Below are 15,494 nucleotides of genomic sequence, written 5' to 3' on the forward strand. Positions count from 1 at the left end.
TCTAGATAATCCATGGCATCTGTCTGATGGTCACATAGCAACTTCTGTTCTTTCCTTTCCTTTTCATTACTTGCAGAGCTGAAAAGCCAAGGGTTTCTTTGAAATCCTGCCCAGTGTCAGCTCAACTCTTGCTTCTCTACAATATGTCTTCGCTTTCCTTGAATTTCTGATGCATACATTTTGCTGTTTTTCTGTTCAGCCCTTGTTCTGTCTCCTTTTCTGCTGATATCCCAGCGTGTCCAATTAAGTTTGAATTCAGGTTTTGGTCATGGCTAGTGATTGCATTGCAGATGAGAAGGGTCTTCTGCATTTTAACGTGAAAATTAACAAGCCTGCCTGAAGTGCTGCCAGGCTCCAAGTGTCACCTCCCCACCTTTCCCACTGGTCCCCACTGACCACGTGGCACACATTTTCCTGCTTGCTGCTGTTTGGAGAGTTCAGGAGCTGGATGCTGGCAGGATAAGAGATACGCAGAGGGTTAAGACAACATCATGTAGTCTTATCTTTTCTCACAGGATTCTTTCCAAGACTCATACAGCACCCTTCCCTGCCCTGAGGCTATTCTAGAGTCTTCTCCTGCAAATTATCCCCTCGTGCTTGGATTTACAGCAGAATTCACAATTTACAGAAATTACATGGCAAGCCTCTGACATCCTCCATCCACTTTGCTCTGCTAATTAGTTTACTTTATTGAAGTTCATCTTTCTGGCACTGAGATACTTGATTACAAAGTGGCTTTTGTTTAAACTTCCATTTACTGTAAATTAAATTAACTTGTGATCATTTGACCCTGAGTTAGTAATTATTTCATCCCCTAAATCTTTATGAAGTCTTTAGTGCTTGCCAAAACGGAGTGTAATGCAGAGCTGTCTCTTGTTGATTTGAGAAGTGTTTCTGGGGGAAGCCTGTTGAGTATTCCTGGTTGTACCATCTGTATCTTCCTGCCAGGATTAGGGCTTTCTCTCCCATTTACTCTTGGAGATTTATTCTTCCTGATAACAGAGTTCCTGGTGCTACCCTAATGGAAGTCTCTCTCCCCAGCTCACAAGGCTGAGGATTGGGCTCCAAGGCACAGCAGAATATTTTTATGTTTTCCCAAGGATGACACTGGCTGTTATCACTTCTTCTCTCTTGAAAATGAAGAAAGGAGGTTTCTGTGCGTGTTTTGAGGGAGAGGGTTTGTCTCCTCTGGGCTGGCTTCTGCCTAATGAGCTTTTGAAGTACAACTTCAAAGTGCAGACTTGTTTCCTAAGCGCTGTCGGGAGGCTTGTTTGGAGGGAAGGATAATCTAGCAAACGTCAGAACGAAGGGAAAAACAGTCATAAAGCTTAACTCCAGCCTCACTGAGGGAAACTGTCTCTATTCACAGCTATTCCAATCCCAGGCCAGAGGAGTGCTGGTAAGGAAATGGAGCCTCATTTGCTCTTTCCATGCTGGTGTGTGGCTTCCCATGAGCTCAGCTGTTGGTTGTGTGCTTGAGAGAAGTATTCAAGTTAAATATAGGATGGCCTCAGTCAGATGTTGCTATCTTGGAAGAGGCCTGTTGGGAAGAGAGGGAGCAGCTGGGTCACCCTGGCTTTGTTTGGGGCTGCAGGAAGAAATCCTTTAGCTCTACCTGCAACCTCTTCTTCCTCCCATCTTTCCTCATGGAGCATTCCCAGATGAGCACTATCCAGGCAACACCTGTGTCTTACTGGCTTTATTGAGCTTAATTGCTTTCTATTGCTGTTTTCAGCATCTTTGCTGCTGTCATGATTGTCTGCTGCTTGGTATTGTATGGTGCAGGGTTACTGAAGATTTCCTGGCTGAATGTTCTTTTATTAGTACATTTGTTTTGCTGCTTGTTACTACCTGGACAGCTCTTCAGGTACATTTATTTCAGTTCTTCACTTGCACCTGTGATGGAAATGGCTTTCAGGGGTACGAGGCAGCATTTTTGTGTAGTATATCTTGCCGCCTTCTTTCTGGATCGTTTTGGTCTCTGTAGATTTCTTTTATAGATGTGCTCCCTTGCTGATCCGTGGGTTTTGCCCAGCTGGTGAATTCCTGTATCACATTCCTCCTTTGCATTGTTCTGTTCAATTCCTCTGCATTGTTACTGAAGAGACTAAACAAGGACCTGCTGTAGCATGGTCCTGCCATGCTGCCTTCCATTGGTACATCGATCTTGGAAGCAGTATTGCGGCTCTGATTCAGCTCTTTCCTTCTGCATCCCCTAGGTGCATCCACTGTGGGGTTGTCTTCATGACCCTGGCATTACTGAAAGTGCATATTCATGAGAAGCACTGCGAAGTCTTCCACAAGTGTTCTTTTTGCCCAATGGCCTTCAAATCAGCAGACAGCACCATGGCTCACGTGACCAGCCAGCACCCAGCAGAGCCTCACAAGACTACTCAGTAAGTATTTTGTTATTATCTGCTCTTCTCCTTTGCTGCGTAGCTCTACAACAGCCTCCACTTTCTATCTCAGTTGTTTATTCTTCTTTCCTTTTTTTACTGTTGTTTGTTTCTGTCCCAGTTGCAGAAGAGCTGCCCCTTTGTCTGCTGGCAGAGGTCCGTTCCTAACCATGGCATGCTCTCTTTGATACAAATCCTGCCTCCTCAGTTGGGGGGAGAGGAGTTTGGGCAGGGGAGGGTGGAACATCTGCAAACAGATCTTAATTGTCACTTTTTGGTCGAGCTGGAGTGGGACCTCCTGATAGGTAGCCCCAGGGTAACTGCTGATTCTGGCCCTCCAAAGTGAGGGGGGAGTTGTGCTGTGCCACATTGCCCCAGAAAAAATCACTAGAGAGAAATTCTTGTTTTTTCTGCTCTGTAGCATTCCCTGCTGAGCCCTGAGCTAGTGCCAAAAATGTGTGCTGTAAGGGAGGGACCATGGAAAGGTGGAACTGAAAGAAATACATAGCAAGTATGCTCCGAGTCTGCTCCCATCCATCTGCACTTACTGTCACACACTTAGGTAGTTATGCATATGCATGTAAGTGAACTTATTTTTAGCAAGTTGTGGTGTGTGCCTGGGGCATTTTCTTGTTTTTCCCAGTTGAGATAATAGTTGAGCGCTCCATGTGGGTGTATGCTGGCAATAGATTGATAGAGCACAGCCCTCATCAGAAGCCCATCCCTTTTCGAAGTTGCTGAGATGACCTCTTCCACTGACTCCTCAAGATAACTAATGAAGAGAGAGTGAGTTTTCTTTTTTAAATTGTTCCAGGGTGATCTACAAATGTTCTTGTGAGACTGTCTTTAACAAGAAGAAGCTGCTCCAAGAGCACTTCCAGCAGAATACCAACAAGTTGTTAGTGGGCGTGTTTAAGTGTCCACAGTGTCAGCTGGTGTATATGCAGAAACAGCAGTTAATGCAGCACGTTAAGGTAGGTAACTCCCACCACTTAATGATATGAGGTCCTAGTTTCTGAGTTCAAAGAGAGTTTGCATTGACTGTTTAAGGACACTGGTTGAAGAAATGGAATGTTCTTGAGCAATACATTAGTAGAAAAACAGACTGCAAAAATTTATGGTATTGTCTGGAAACTTCAGTTGAGCACTTTGTATTAGTTGATAATATTGCAGGTGGTTACTCCTCCTTGTCTAATTCAACCTTGTGACAAAAGCTTACTTTCTACAGATAAATCTTTCTGATGGTTAACTGTTCTTTATTAAACTCAAGGAAGTGATTAAGCTTTGGGGGGAGCTTTATCTTTGCTTGGGAGGCAGGAAGAAGTGTCCTCTGCCCACAGTACTACTGAATTTGTGTAAGAAAAGCTGGATCTCCCCTCTTCTGGATACTGGCATAAAAAGGGAGGGCTTTGGTTCTTTGTCCCCTTAGCAGCTGCCTCCAAGAGAGGCAGCAGAGCGTTTGACACCTGCTTCCCTGAACTTACCTGCAGAACTACAGGAGATTGCTAGAGGAGAGTGACTGAGACAGAAGGGTTTGCCCTGGAGGTGCCAGCCTTCAGAAGGTAGCTATGTTGTACTGTCACGTGAAGTTTCTAAGCCACTACCCATTGTACTTGAGAAGATGTGGCACTTCAGTGAAGTTCTGAGTGACTGGAAAAGGGGAAATGTAACCCTGTTTCTAAACAATTAAAAAAAGGGATGAGCCAGGGGACTATAGGGCAGTCATTCTCACATTGCCCAGCAAGATCATGGAGCAAATCCTCTTGCAGAGTGTGGTAACATACATGGAAAACAGAATGGCTTCGCTGAGAGCAAATTGTGCCTGTAAATGTGGCCTTCTATACATGGTTACAGCATTGGAAGAGAAGGGAAGAGCAATTTATGTCATCCATGTGGAGATGTGCAAAGCATATGACAGTGTCTTATGTGACATCCTGGTCTCTAAAGTAGTCGTGCATTTGACAGATAGAGCACTCAGGTCACCAGCTCAATGCCTAAGTGCAGAGCAGTGATGACTGGTGATCCTCCTGGGTCATTAGTGGGACCAGTGGTATTTAACATCATTTGTCAGTGACATGGACAGTGGGTTGGAGTGCACCCTCAGTAAGTTTGCTGACAACACCAAGCAATGTGATGTGATCAGCACCCTGGAGGGATGGGATGCCATCCAGAGGGCCTCAACAGGCTTGAGAGGTGGGCTTGCAAGAACTTTGAGGTTCAGCAAGGCCAGGTGCAAGGTCCTGAACCTGGGTAAGGACAGTGCCAAGTAGAAATGCAAGCTGAGTAGGAAGTTGATACAGAGCAGCCCTACAGAGAGAGGACTTGGGCATCCTGGTGGAGGGAAGGCTCAACAGGAGCTGGCAGTGTTCACTCGTAGCCCAGAAAGCCAACTAACTGTATTTTCAGCTGCACCCAGAAGTATAGCTGGCAAGTTGAGGGAGGCGATTCTCCTCTGCTCTGCTCTTCTGAGATCCCATTGCAGCACTCTGTTCAACTCTTGGACACCCAGCACAAGAATGACGTGGGGCTGTTGGTGCAAATCCAGAGGACGGCCACGAGGATGCTCAGAGGTCTGGAGCACCTCTGCTATGAAGATGGGCTGAGAGAGCTGGGGGTTATTGAGAGACCCTGGGAGTATAGTGACAGGGCAAAGGGGGAATGACTTAAAACTAAAAGAGGGGAGATTTAGATTAGATATTATATGAAAATTCTTTACTCAGAGGACAGTGAGGCGCTGGCACTGCTGTCCAGAGCTGCAGATGGGTGCCCCATCTCTGGAAGTGACAAGGACATAGGTGGGCCCTGGGCAGCCCAGTCTGGGGGCAGCCAGCCTGTGGCAGGGGTGGAAATGGATGGGCTTGAGGGTCCCTTCCAACCCAACCTTTTCTATGGTTCTGTGCTACATATGAAAAGCCTATGGTTGCCCATTTGGTGGAGGTTCTTGGCAGACTGTGTCTGTGGGCCTGCAGATCTGATTGTCTCATAATGTGTGAACGCTGTGTTTTCTGTTTGCTCCAGTCAGTATATTTCTGTGCACACTAACCACACTTCTGTGAAAATCCTCTTAGATTTCCTGGTTGCATTTGGAAGAAAGAACATGCAAGCTGTATTTCTCTTTGATTAGAAAAAAGCAGTGACATAATTTTTTTAATCAATGCCTTTGTTTTGTTTTTACTTAAAAGGCCAGAAGGTTCAGTAGCTTGCTCCTAAAAGAGAATAAGTCAAAACTACTACTTTCCTCTTTCCCTCCATACCTTTAACTTGCAAATCTGGAAATGCTCTGCATGCATTAATGAAATAAAATTTGAAACCCTCCTGTAAAGCTGATGATTGGTAATCTTCCTGTATTATTGCTGGAAAAATAGAGTTGAGAGTAAGGCTGGGACCTTCAAAGCCCCACTGCTGATGGCTGGGCTTGAGCAGAAGTACCCAACTTGTTGCAGCTCATTTGCAGGTGTCAGCCCCAAGAACTTGTCTGCAGCAGTTTGTGCACAGGCTGCTGATGTTGGCACAACAGAACTTTTGTATTTTAATCGCTGGGCTGTATTTGGCCCTCAATGTGTCTTTGAGATTGTAACAGAAGGCTGCTTTTTGTCTGTGGCAAGGTGGTAATTGCATTAACCCATCTCTTTTCCTGTCAGATGGCATTGCTTTATGCCATACGGAGTTTATAGGAGGTGCTGTCTGAAAGTCACCTCACTTTCTGTGCTCCATTTTTTTCATTCCAGTGGTGTAATAACAGAAGGCATGGAGTAATGGGTGATAATGTACTCTTTACTTATAAAACACTTGAGATTTCCAGATGGGGAGAAAGGGGATGTGTTTGTGTTACCCTGCATAGCTAGTGATGCTGTGCCCTGTGATTGCGTCAGAGCTTCTGCAGACATCAGCTGGCTCAGGTGCAAAGCACAGGCTTTTCAGATCAGACCTTGTGTTTTGAAGTTTGTTTAGTGCCTAACAAAAGGAAAGACTTCCAAATGCCCTGGGGGCCTTCGTGTGTTGAAACTTTACCCGTTATTAATTACTATGCACAGTTAAACCTCTAAATTATCCTTTCGTGTGGATGAACTATTGTTGTTCCTAGGGGAATGTCTTGAGGTTTTTTTTTTGGTATGTTGCTGTTTTATTTGCTCTTGCTTTCCCACAGCTCTTCATTTCTTATTATTTTCTTTATGTTCAATTTTCTTTGTTAAAATAACTTTTTTGGGGACAGGGATTCTGGCCTGTTGAACAAGCAAAGAGCCTGAAGACGATCCGTATAAGGCTGATTTCTGGCTTTGTGCTTGCTTTTATTTGTCAAGAGCAAGGCTTTTAACTCTGAAAATGTGAATAGCAGTAGTTGTTGTGGAGTTAAGGAAGGTAGGGTTGGAGAAACTGCGAGATTGTCTCTTCTCTTACCTTCAGCAAAGATCAAGCAACTTTGGAGCCTCCAAGATAACAGCAAACGTTTCACTCAGCATTTTCCAAAGCAACGTGTTTTTAAAGCTTAGGTTCTTGAAATAATGACAGCATTTCTCTCTCATTACATCTTCCCTTTTTAACTTGAGCGCTCATGGCTCATACAAAATGTTGAACAGACAGCAGTGAGGAGTTGCTGTTGTCATGCAGGAAACATAAATAGAAGCTTCATGTTTCTTGGGAATATCTCTTACTGGGGGAAGTGCTGTGGTCAGCTTCAAGAAGAAATGGGAGGATGCACAGGGGCAAGATGTTAATGTAGTGTTTGGAGGGGGCTTGTGTTATCTATTTAAATGTGATAGTCATTTATGATGTGTAATAGAGATCACAAATAAATGTTATGTTTGATTCCGGTTATTTTTGTTTTCCAGGGTGTTCATGGAGTCCCCCAGAATCCTGAGGAGCTCTTAAGCTTTCGACAGAAGTCTGAGAAGATGTCAAAGAACCAGGTTCATAACCCACCAAAGGAGCTGTCGGTAGCCAATGGGACTTCCCACTCACCTCTGCCAAGGGGAGACATGAGGGTGGAAGGACACAATCCTGAATCCAAGTCCAGGCTGAGAAGAACTGGTTGGACTTGCAAGGAATGTTCGCAGTGGATCCCTGATCGGGAAACCTATGTGTCCCACATGAAGAGAAGTCACGGAAGGGTAAGGACTTGCACAAAACATTTCAGCTGGGTAATGAGATATTTTTAGCTGAAGAATCTGATGATCATTAATATCTAAGGCAAAAACAATCTGTTTGCCAGATCACTGAGGAGTAAAAGCAGAATGCTTTCTGTATGAGCAGAAGGCAGATTTTTGTCCTTGGTCATATGCCTTACAACCTTACGTACCTTATTCGTTTTATTGTTCCTTCTCCCACTGCATCTAATGGCAGGCTTTCTCCTCTGCTCATTTCAGTAAGTAGATGGAAAGTCCTATCTTCACCGGCTGCTGGTCCAACAGGTGGTCTAAACAAAGTTGCAGGAGGACATAGAGTTCTTAATGACATTATTTGGTAGATAAACAGGTATATGGAGTGCACAGAGCCATCACTGCTAGGAACTGTAAATGCTCAATGTTTTGGTTTTATTCAGCTCAGGTCTTGCCTTGACCTAGTTCTGTCAAGTTAATCCTTACTTGCTGGCAGACCATAGGCCAAGATGTTGTGTGCGCCAGATTTCTCAGTACCTTGGCATCAGGAGTTCTTGTTTGATGCACTGAGTCACCCTTCTTGAGTCCCATGAGCAGACACTGTGGAAATGTGGTTCATTGGCCTGGATGCCTGGTAACTTCGTGTGGGGAACAGTGGGTTGTGCATTTAAGTATCAAGGAGATTTGGGCAGGATGAGAGTGCTGAATTTTCCCATTTGAGTTCTGTAGGAGGAGGAGGAAATTTGCCAAATATTTCCGTTCAATACATAATATGTATTCTTTGTTTAAGATGCTTCTAAATGGAGTGCACGCAGGGTGTACAAAGGAGAACAGGAGAAGGAGAAAGTTAGCTACAGGGCAGTTTGGTGGGGAGACGTGGGTATCTAAATGGGTAACAGCTGGTACTGTATGATGCTCTCTAGCATACTGCCCTTTTATTGCACTGAGCTTGGAAAGGAAAGCTGTACTTCACGCTGGGTCTTGCCATCTCCTGGGTGAGGATGGACCCTCCCTGAGTTAATTCTGCAGAGTCCTGCAGCAAAATGAACGCACAGCAGAAGCATCTAATGCAATTCCTATCTTAAAAAAAAAAAAAAAAAAAAAGCATGTGGCTTAACTAGTTTTATAAGACAAGTGCTGTTATTAGCCAACTGCTGGGCTGAATGCAAGTGAAACCCCAAAATTTCAGTTGCCTTTATCAGTGGAGGAGGGTTGTTTTGCACCCATGAGGTAAGGTCCAGATGAGCAGCAGGGGAAAGTCAGAATAAGGAAGTCAGTGCCTTTTTGTCTCCCTGTTACTGAAAGATATTTCTGTTCTTCTGCTAGGCTATGAAGAGATACCCCTGTCGACAGTGTGAACGCTCTTTTAATGCCTCCAACAGTCTGCGTAGACACATCCGCAACAATCACGATACAGCAAAGAAAGTTTACACTTGCTGGTATGTACTGAATACCACGTTCTGAATTTATACTCAATGACAGGCTAACCTTTCATGTTTGGAAGTCCTTTGTAATAGATCCATGCCTGCTCATCTCTACATCAGGCTAGAAATGGCTGAGGGAGAGTGAGAAGACAAATATTTTAGATGTAAGCAACGTGGTGGCTAAAATAAGTCCTTGGGTTGGACTGCACAAAGCCCTTTTGGAAACTTAAGGTAAAGTTTGATTTGAGAGCTGCAGGTCCAGCGTGACATTTATGTTGCACAGCCTTGTGGAACAGCCAAGAAAATACTGGACCGACCTGCCTGCTACCTTTTACACAGGCAGAAGTGTCTGCACAAGCTGCAGTGGAGAAAATCTGGATTTGCTTGGAAGGATGCTCCTCAAAGTAGGAGAATGGATTTGGAGACTCCAGATGAACTGCATGAATCAGCAGTGAATGAAAATCTTGGCTGGTGAACATATTTTTAGCTGAGAATACAGTGTCAGTTCAGGACAAAGCCCAGTGCTTACAAAAATACCCCTGCAACTGTTCTTATCTGCTGTTGCAGAATAAGTCATATGCTGAACAATCACGCAAGCTTAGTTCCTGTCTCAGAGTCTGAGGCATCTTCTTAAAACAGAATTCAAGCATGTTTGTGCTTGAAAGGACGTTTGCAGTGATGTAGGTTAGGGGATTTTTTTGTTCAGCTGAAATTTTGTATGAATGCAAGTGCTTCTGAGGAATGTGCTATGGATTTTTGCACTTAAATTACTACAAGTCTTTTTTGAAGTGTACATCCATAGTGTGCTCTGTTCTGTGGCCCACGTGGTGAGCCACGGTAGCTTTGAGAAAATGGATGAACTATTGGCATCATCACCAACTGATAGAAGCAAATTCCCGACACGTTTTTCAGACAGAATTTCTCAGCTTCCCTTTTCTTGCACCCTCTGCAGGAGATGAAGCATTGGTTCCCAGTATGTTTCATTTTGCTTTAGCTTTGTGGGTTGTTGGAGTTATGTGCACCTGGTTTGTATAAAACTATTCTCTTTGGATCAGTTGGTTTCATAGTGGGGTGTATCAGAATCAAAATAGCAGGGAAGGAGGATTTGTGTAGGAATAATGTCCTGGGGTGTGCATTAGTTTGTACAGAGCCTAGGATCCAGTTTTTCTGTTACTTTCCAGAACAGCATGCAGCTGTGGATCTGTAGTTCACCCACGTGTTCATGGGCATGCATTATTTGCAGCAGAGAAAACTGAGCAACAAATTCCAGTGAATTGTGGTTGTGTTTAATTCTCAAGCTTGTAGTTGCTCCTTCTCAAAATCTGCTGATGAGGTTTTAATTGGACAGTGGTTGTGCTCTCTTTAATCATTATATTCCACTGAGTCTTTCACTACAGTACTCTTCACATTAAGCCTTCTCTTTAAAACACTTGCGCCAGTATCTCCAACAGCTGTTCTTTGTTTGGATCTCAGGACTTCTGGTTGGTCTTACTTTCAGCTAGGTGACCTGAGCATGTCTCATTACTGAGCCTTCCTATTAACAGACCCTGCAAATATCAGTCTCAGTGCCTTAACTTCGTGTCTCCCTCTACTCCTGGATTTCCCCTTGAAGATCAGAAGCATGAGTAAAATCTGTCACCGACCCGATTGTCCAGCATTTCTATGGCTCCAGGTGTGCTGATTTGTAGTTACTCTCTCTTGCTTCTAACATTTTGAGCTGTGATTTCCCCTTCTTGCCCTGCCCTGCTTAAGTCTCATCCTTGCATTAACTTTATAGGGTGAAAACAGTGATGGAGGACTTGCTTAAGCTCTCTCCTGTCAAGTGTGTCACTGGTATAATTAGGAAAGCGTCTTTTAGCTATTCACACAAAAAGAATTCCAAATTAGAACAAATTGCAAGGCATCCTCATGTTTTATGCATTTTTCTTTCATAATTCACTCGATTATTGTGCTCAGACCTTGCTCTTATTTTCCCAGTCTTAGGTATGAACTGTCTGGAACACTTGATTTTCAGCATGTTTATTTTTGATAAATTCCACTTAATAACCTCTCATCTTGCCACCTTGAAGGAGAAAAATCCCATCATTATTAAATATTGATTTATCATCTAAGCAATTCCTGTTTAAAAAAAAAAAAAAAATAGTGAGTACCTCTGTGTTTTAACATCATTACTGACCGTTGTTTTTCTATCTAGTGGAGAAGCTGGAAGATCAGTAGAAATCTTTTTCTCTCCTGTTAAAAAAGACCTTTGTCTCCCAGATATGCTTCACCCTCGATTTGCTGCTTTTCATCCCCTGCTGCCTGTGTTTCAGCTGCAATTTGTGCATTGCAGAGAGGTATGATGTTCCTTGCCTCATTGGTCGGGTTGATGCCCAGCTCATGGACCTTCCCTACGTCACACTGGCGGTCAGCAGAAGAGTACAAAGTCAACCTTGGCTTTCCTGATTGCTTTCCAAGTGCTCTTTGCACCTGGCCGTGCTACAGAGGGGGTGGTTTATGTTCCTGTGAGACCTGGTGCTTATTTCCAGTAGACCTTGGTCATCTGAGAGGGCAAGTTAATAGCAGGCTCTTCCATTTCACATCTCCTTTTGAAGCTTCAGTGTCGTTTCTGGCAGCTTTTAAATCCTTCTGGGTTTTAATGTATTTAGTTCCACATAAATGATGCATTTGTGAGTGCTTTTGACCACATGGGCTGGAAGTTCAGAGGTTTTGCAAGAATTTCAAATGTGCCATGATAAACAAGGTCCTGTGGATGTGATACTGCACTGGTTGTGGGACCTGCAGGGCTCCTCCTCGTTACGCACAAAATGAGGTCTCTCTGTGCATTGCTCTCCTGAAAGCTGCTTTTCTCCTGTTCTTTTTTCATCTTGATTACTTACCTTGTGCTTCTGCAGCGTGTATCACAGCGGGCCTGATCTCCAGTCATCCCTGTATTTATTAAGTGCTGTACTGTAAATAATACATGCCCTCCTTTCATTCTTGTTCATCCTTACTGCGGTAAACTTTTATGAATTTCTGGCAGGGATAATATTTTATTTGTAAAATGGTGATTTCCTGTCTCTTTTGGTAATCTAGTAGTACATTACTCGATAACTTCTGTCTCCTATGACACCTATTGGTTTGGTGCATAATGAAGAGCTGTTTGGATGAAAGAACAGTCGGGCATTTCCTCTAATAAATTTTCTTTGTTTTGTATTTATTTCCAAGGTACTGCACAGATGAAAATCAGACATTTCCTCAGCCGTTCATGCTGGAGAATCACATCAGCCTCATGCACGGCATCAAAAACCCAGACTTATCCCAGATGGCCAAAGCAAAAGCTTCAGAGAGAGACACAGCAGAAGTAACTCATACATTTTCATTCAAAAATAGATGTATCTGGCAAGTAGCTGTCCATGGGGTAGTAAACGAGTGGTATTTGTGGCAGTAAATCCCCCTCGCTTTGGAATATGGCAGATTTCCCTCCTGTTCTACAAACTCCATCTAGTTTGTTTCTAGCAGTGTCATGATCTGACCTGAAAATGCAGCTGAGCTGCAGCAGCACTGTGGCGACATGTCTTGCATTTTTCAAGATGGTTTTGAACGTATGGCCCTGTGTTTACTGGCCTTTTTCAGTCCATTTTGCAACCAGAACCAATTTGGGTTTGTTTTTACCTTCATTCTCCCATATCACTGCACACTTTCCTTGAGATATGAGAGTCTGGTACATTTTTTCTGCTTTCTCCCTTGTGTTTTTGTTACTATTTACACAAAGGTTTCTGGTTTAACTCCTACTAGATCTGTTACATATAAGCACTGCATTCCTCCTCAGTGGGACTGTGCCATTTTTTTCCAACAATCATGATGGTTCAACTGATGTTGTTTTGGGTTGGTTTGGAGTGGAAGGTTGGCAGGTTGAGCTCCTTGTTCCAGTTAGTTTAAAAACAGAAGTGATAAGGAAAATCTGTTTCTATTTATCTGTTACCGGTACAGTAGCACTGAGGGATTGCAACCAGGACCATTTTGTATTTGTGTAGTGATCCCAGGCATGGAGAAAGGGAAATCTGGAATTCTGTGAGCTGGTGGCTGCTTCCCCCATGCAGAGCTCTGCACCTGAGAGCTGGCTGCACACCGCTCTAGCTGTGTTTCAGATACAAGCCAGACTGTATGCAAAACAAAGGCTGTGCAGTGCTGCTGGATGGGGAGATAACAAAATGACAGAAAGGGACACGTGATCGAGCCATCCTCCTAGGAGGAGATCGTGCTGCAGGACAATGCGGTAGAGGGCATGAGGCAGTGAGAGATGGCGTGAAGAAAAAGACAAAAGTAGAGGGAAAAAAGTTCAGCTTCTCCTTCCCGTGGTTTTTCAGCCTTGCCAGCTCCTCCCAGAGCTCCCATCTGCCTTGCAGGACAGCAGTTGACATCCTGCAAATTGTGACAAAGGGCAGAGTAGGCATTGCTGCAACCTCGAGGTGTTTGGGTATCAATAGGAAAGATAGTGCAAGGGGAGCCCCTAGGCATGCCACTGTTTAATTTGTAACAAAATACCTATGTGTATTCACCCTCAGATGCCTTTGCGTACGTGTGGCATTTAGCATTATTCTTCTGTGGGCTCAAACAATGAAGTAACTTGTTAATCTTATTTTTTAAGGCAAGATCTCCAAAGAGGATGACGATGAACGAGCTGGGTCAGGCAGAGACCACTGCAGGTTCAGACGCACCACCGGCCAAAAAACTGAAAGCGCATTGGAAATGTGCAAAATGTGGATTTGCAACAGACGTCAGTACTGAGTTTCAGGAGCACATACCTCAGCACAAGACAGACAGCTCCACGTATCAGTGCTTGTTCTGCGGCTTGTGTTACACATCTCAAATCTCTCTGAACAGACACCTCTTCATTGTTCACAAAGTAAAAGATGAGGAGGAAGAGGAGGAAGAAGAGGGTGAGGAGGAGCAGGAGGAGGGAGAGGAGGAGAGGGAGAAGCTACGAGCAGAGACGAATGAGAACGGACACGAGGGGTATAATGGCGAGATGAACACTATAGTGGAAGAAGAAAGTCTGGAATGCAAAGAGTGCAAAAGTGACTCAGCTCTTTGTGAGCACAGGCAGACGTGTGGCGTGGAAGGTCCTCGTAGCACTTCTCAGAACAATCATTCAAAGTCTGTTAAGACTTAGAAGCAAAACAAAAAACTTTTTGCTCTGTTGGGGCTTTTTCTTTGGGGTTTTTACTCAAAATACTGGGTGGGGATGGGGCAAATCATTGAAATGTTCTGCTGATTTCTTGGGATAGACGTTGCTTTCCGTTAACTTCCATTTGTAAGGGAAATTTGGAAAAGAAAAATACCCTGCCATTGCATCCTGAGCACTAACTCTCTGCCAGCTCAGAGAGTTGAAAAGGGAAAGCAGGGCGAGAATCCTCCCTGGAGCTTGTCCAGCTCCTGAGGATCAAGGAGCACTTTCTGCAGCTGCAGTTCTCTGACGATGAGCTTTCCTCCTTTGAGTGCACTGCTTCAGCCTCTGCCCACAGCCCCAGCCTTGCCTTCCCCATCTCCCTTTCTGTCTCCTCCTATTTATGACTTACTTTTCCCCTTTTTGTCTTTGTTTCATTCATTTTAATTCATAATGCTGTCTCAGCAAAGCACGTGTGTCAGGGCCATGCTGGCCAATCTACAATTGTCTGTCTAAGGGACAGGCCTGAGTTGTACTCAAGCTTGCATTTAATTTACTACTTTAATAACAGTCATGTTTTCCGAAAAGTAATTTCATGAAGCATTGTGATTCTTAATCACCCTGAAACAGAATTTTGTAGCCCCTTTCTGGGAGAGCACAACCACAGTGAGAGGGAGGTGGGTGGGTACAGCACTTCTCTCTGCATTAAGGGCATCACGGTCCCAACAAGAACTTCTCATCGGGGCTTGTGGGGTCCTGGCAGGGAGGTGATGGGGGTCCCCACAAGACTGGTGGGGCCGGGAAGCCGCTTTCGTATTGGCAACGCTGCCGTCCTCCTGCCTCAGTTTTCCATATTCCTTTGGAGACATTTATGTCCATGTAGTCATATTGACTCTATCCGTGCCGTTTCCTCATCGTTCTCCCAAAACACACATTTCACATAATATAATTATCTTCTATACTTTTTTTTTATGTTGAGCCAGAATCCTGCTCGTTATTGTTTACTATGACAATGTTTAAATAATTTAAAAACTATTTATCTTATTGCATATGAATTGCTCACTTTCTTGTCTCAATGTGTTTTGATACAAACAGTTTGGACTCTTTGTATTTTTTGATACTGTGTACATTAGCCTAGGGAATGTTTTACAAGGTAGCCTACGTAGAGTAACAATAGCAGAGGGCACTCCCAAGCCATCACATATCTATTTAATCTGCAGTGGCATTTGTGCCTTGCTATAATGTTTACTTCAAAGTATTTCAAATAAAAGCATCCAACAGTGCTCCTGGTGCGGTGTTTGCTTGCCGAGGGGAAGGTCATGGGACTGGAGGTGACTGGAGCTGGCATGGATAGGGATACAGCCCAGGGGCTCCTGCCCACCATCTCTTCCTGTCAGCATCTCCTTGCTGTCATCTTCTGACCCTTCCA

The 15,494-nt window shown here is 44.1% G+C and overlaps 1 protein-coding gene across 3 annotated transcripts in view; it reads left to right on the forward strand.

The window, feature by feature from the left end:
- The window catches only part of ZNF592 (zinc finger protein 592), a 34,870-nt gene extending 19,522 nt beyond the window's left edge, over nt 1–15,348 (forward strand). Inside the window, exons 5-11 of one of the 3 annotated variants that reach the window (XR_014885813.1) lie at nt 2,220–2,396; nt 3,211–3,370; nt 7,226–7,504; nt 8,819–8,931; nt 11,111–11,252; nt 12,124–12,259; nt 13,547–13,693. Coding sequence is in view for 2 of the 3 variants with exons in the window: in XM_085233826.1 (XP_085089952.1) it covers nt 2,220–2,396; nt 3,211–3,370; nt 7,226–7,504; nt 8,819–8,931; nt 12,124–12,259; nt 13,547–14,071 (1,390 nt within the window). In the remaining variant the exon portion in view is untranslated. The other 2 variants (XM_085233826.1, XM_085233827.1) reach the window with 2 other exon arrangements.
- Nucleotides 15,349–15,494: the final 146 nt, after the last annotated feature.

The sequence above is a fragment of the Meleagris gallopavo genome, chromosome 12 (assembly GCF_905368555.1).
Source record: "Meleagris gallopavo chromosome 12, MGAL_WU_HG_1.1, whole genome shotgun sequence".
Taxonomy (NCBI): domain Eukaryota; kingdom Metazoa; phylum Chordata; class Aves; order Galliformes; family Phasianidae; genus Meleagris; species Meleagris gallopavo.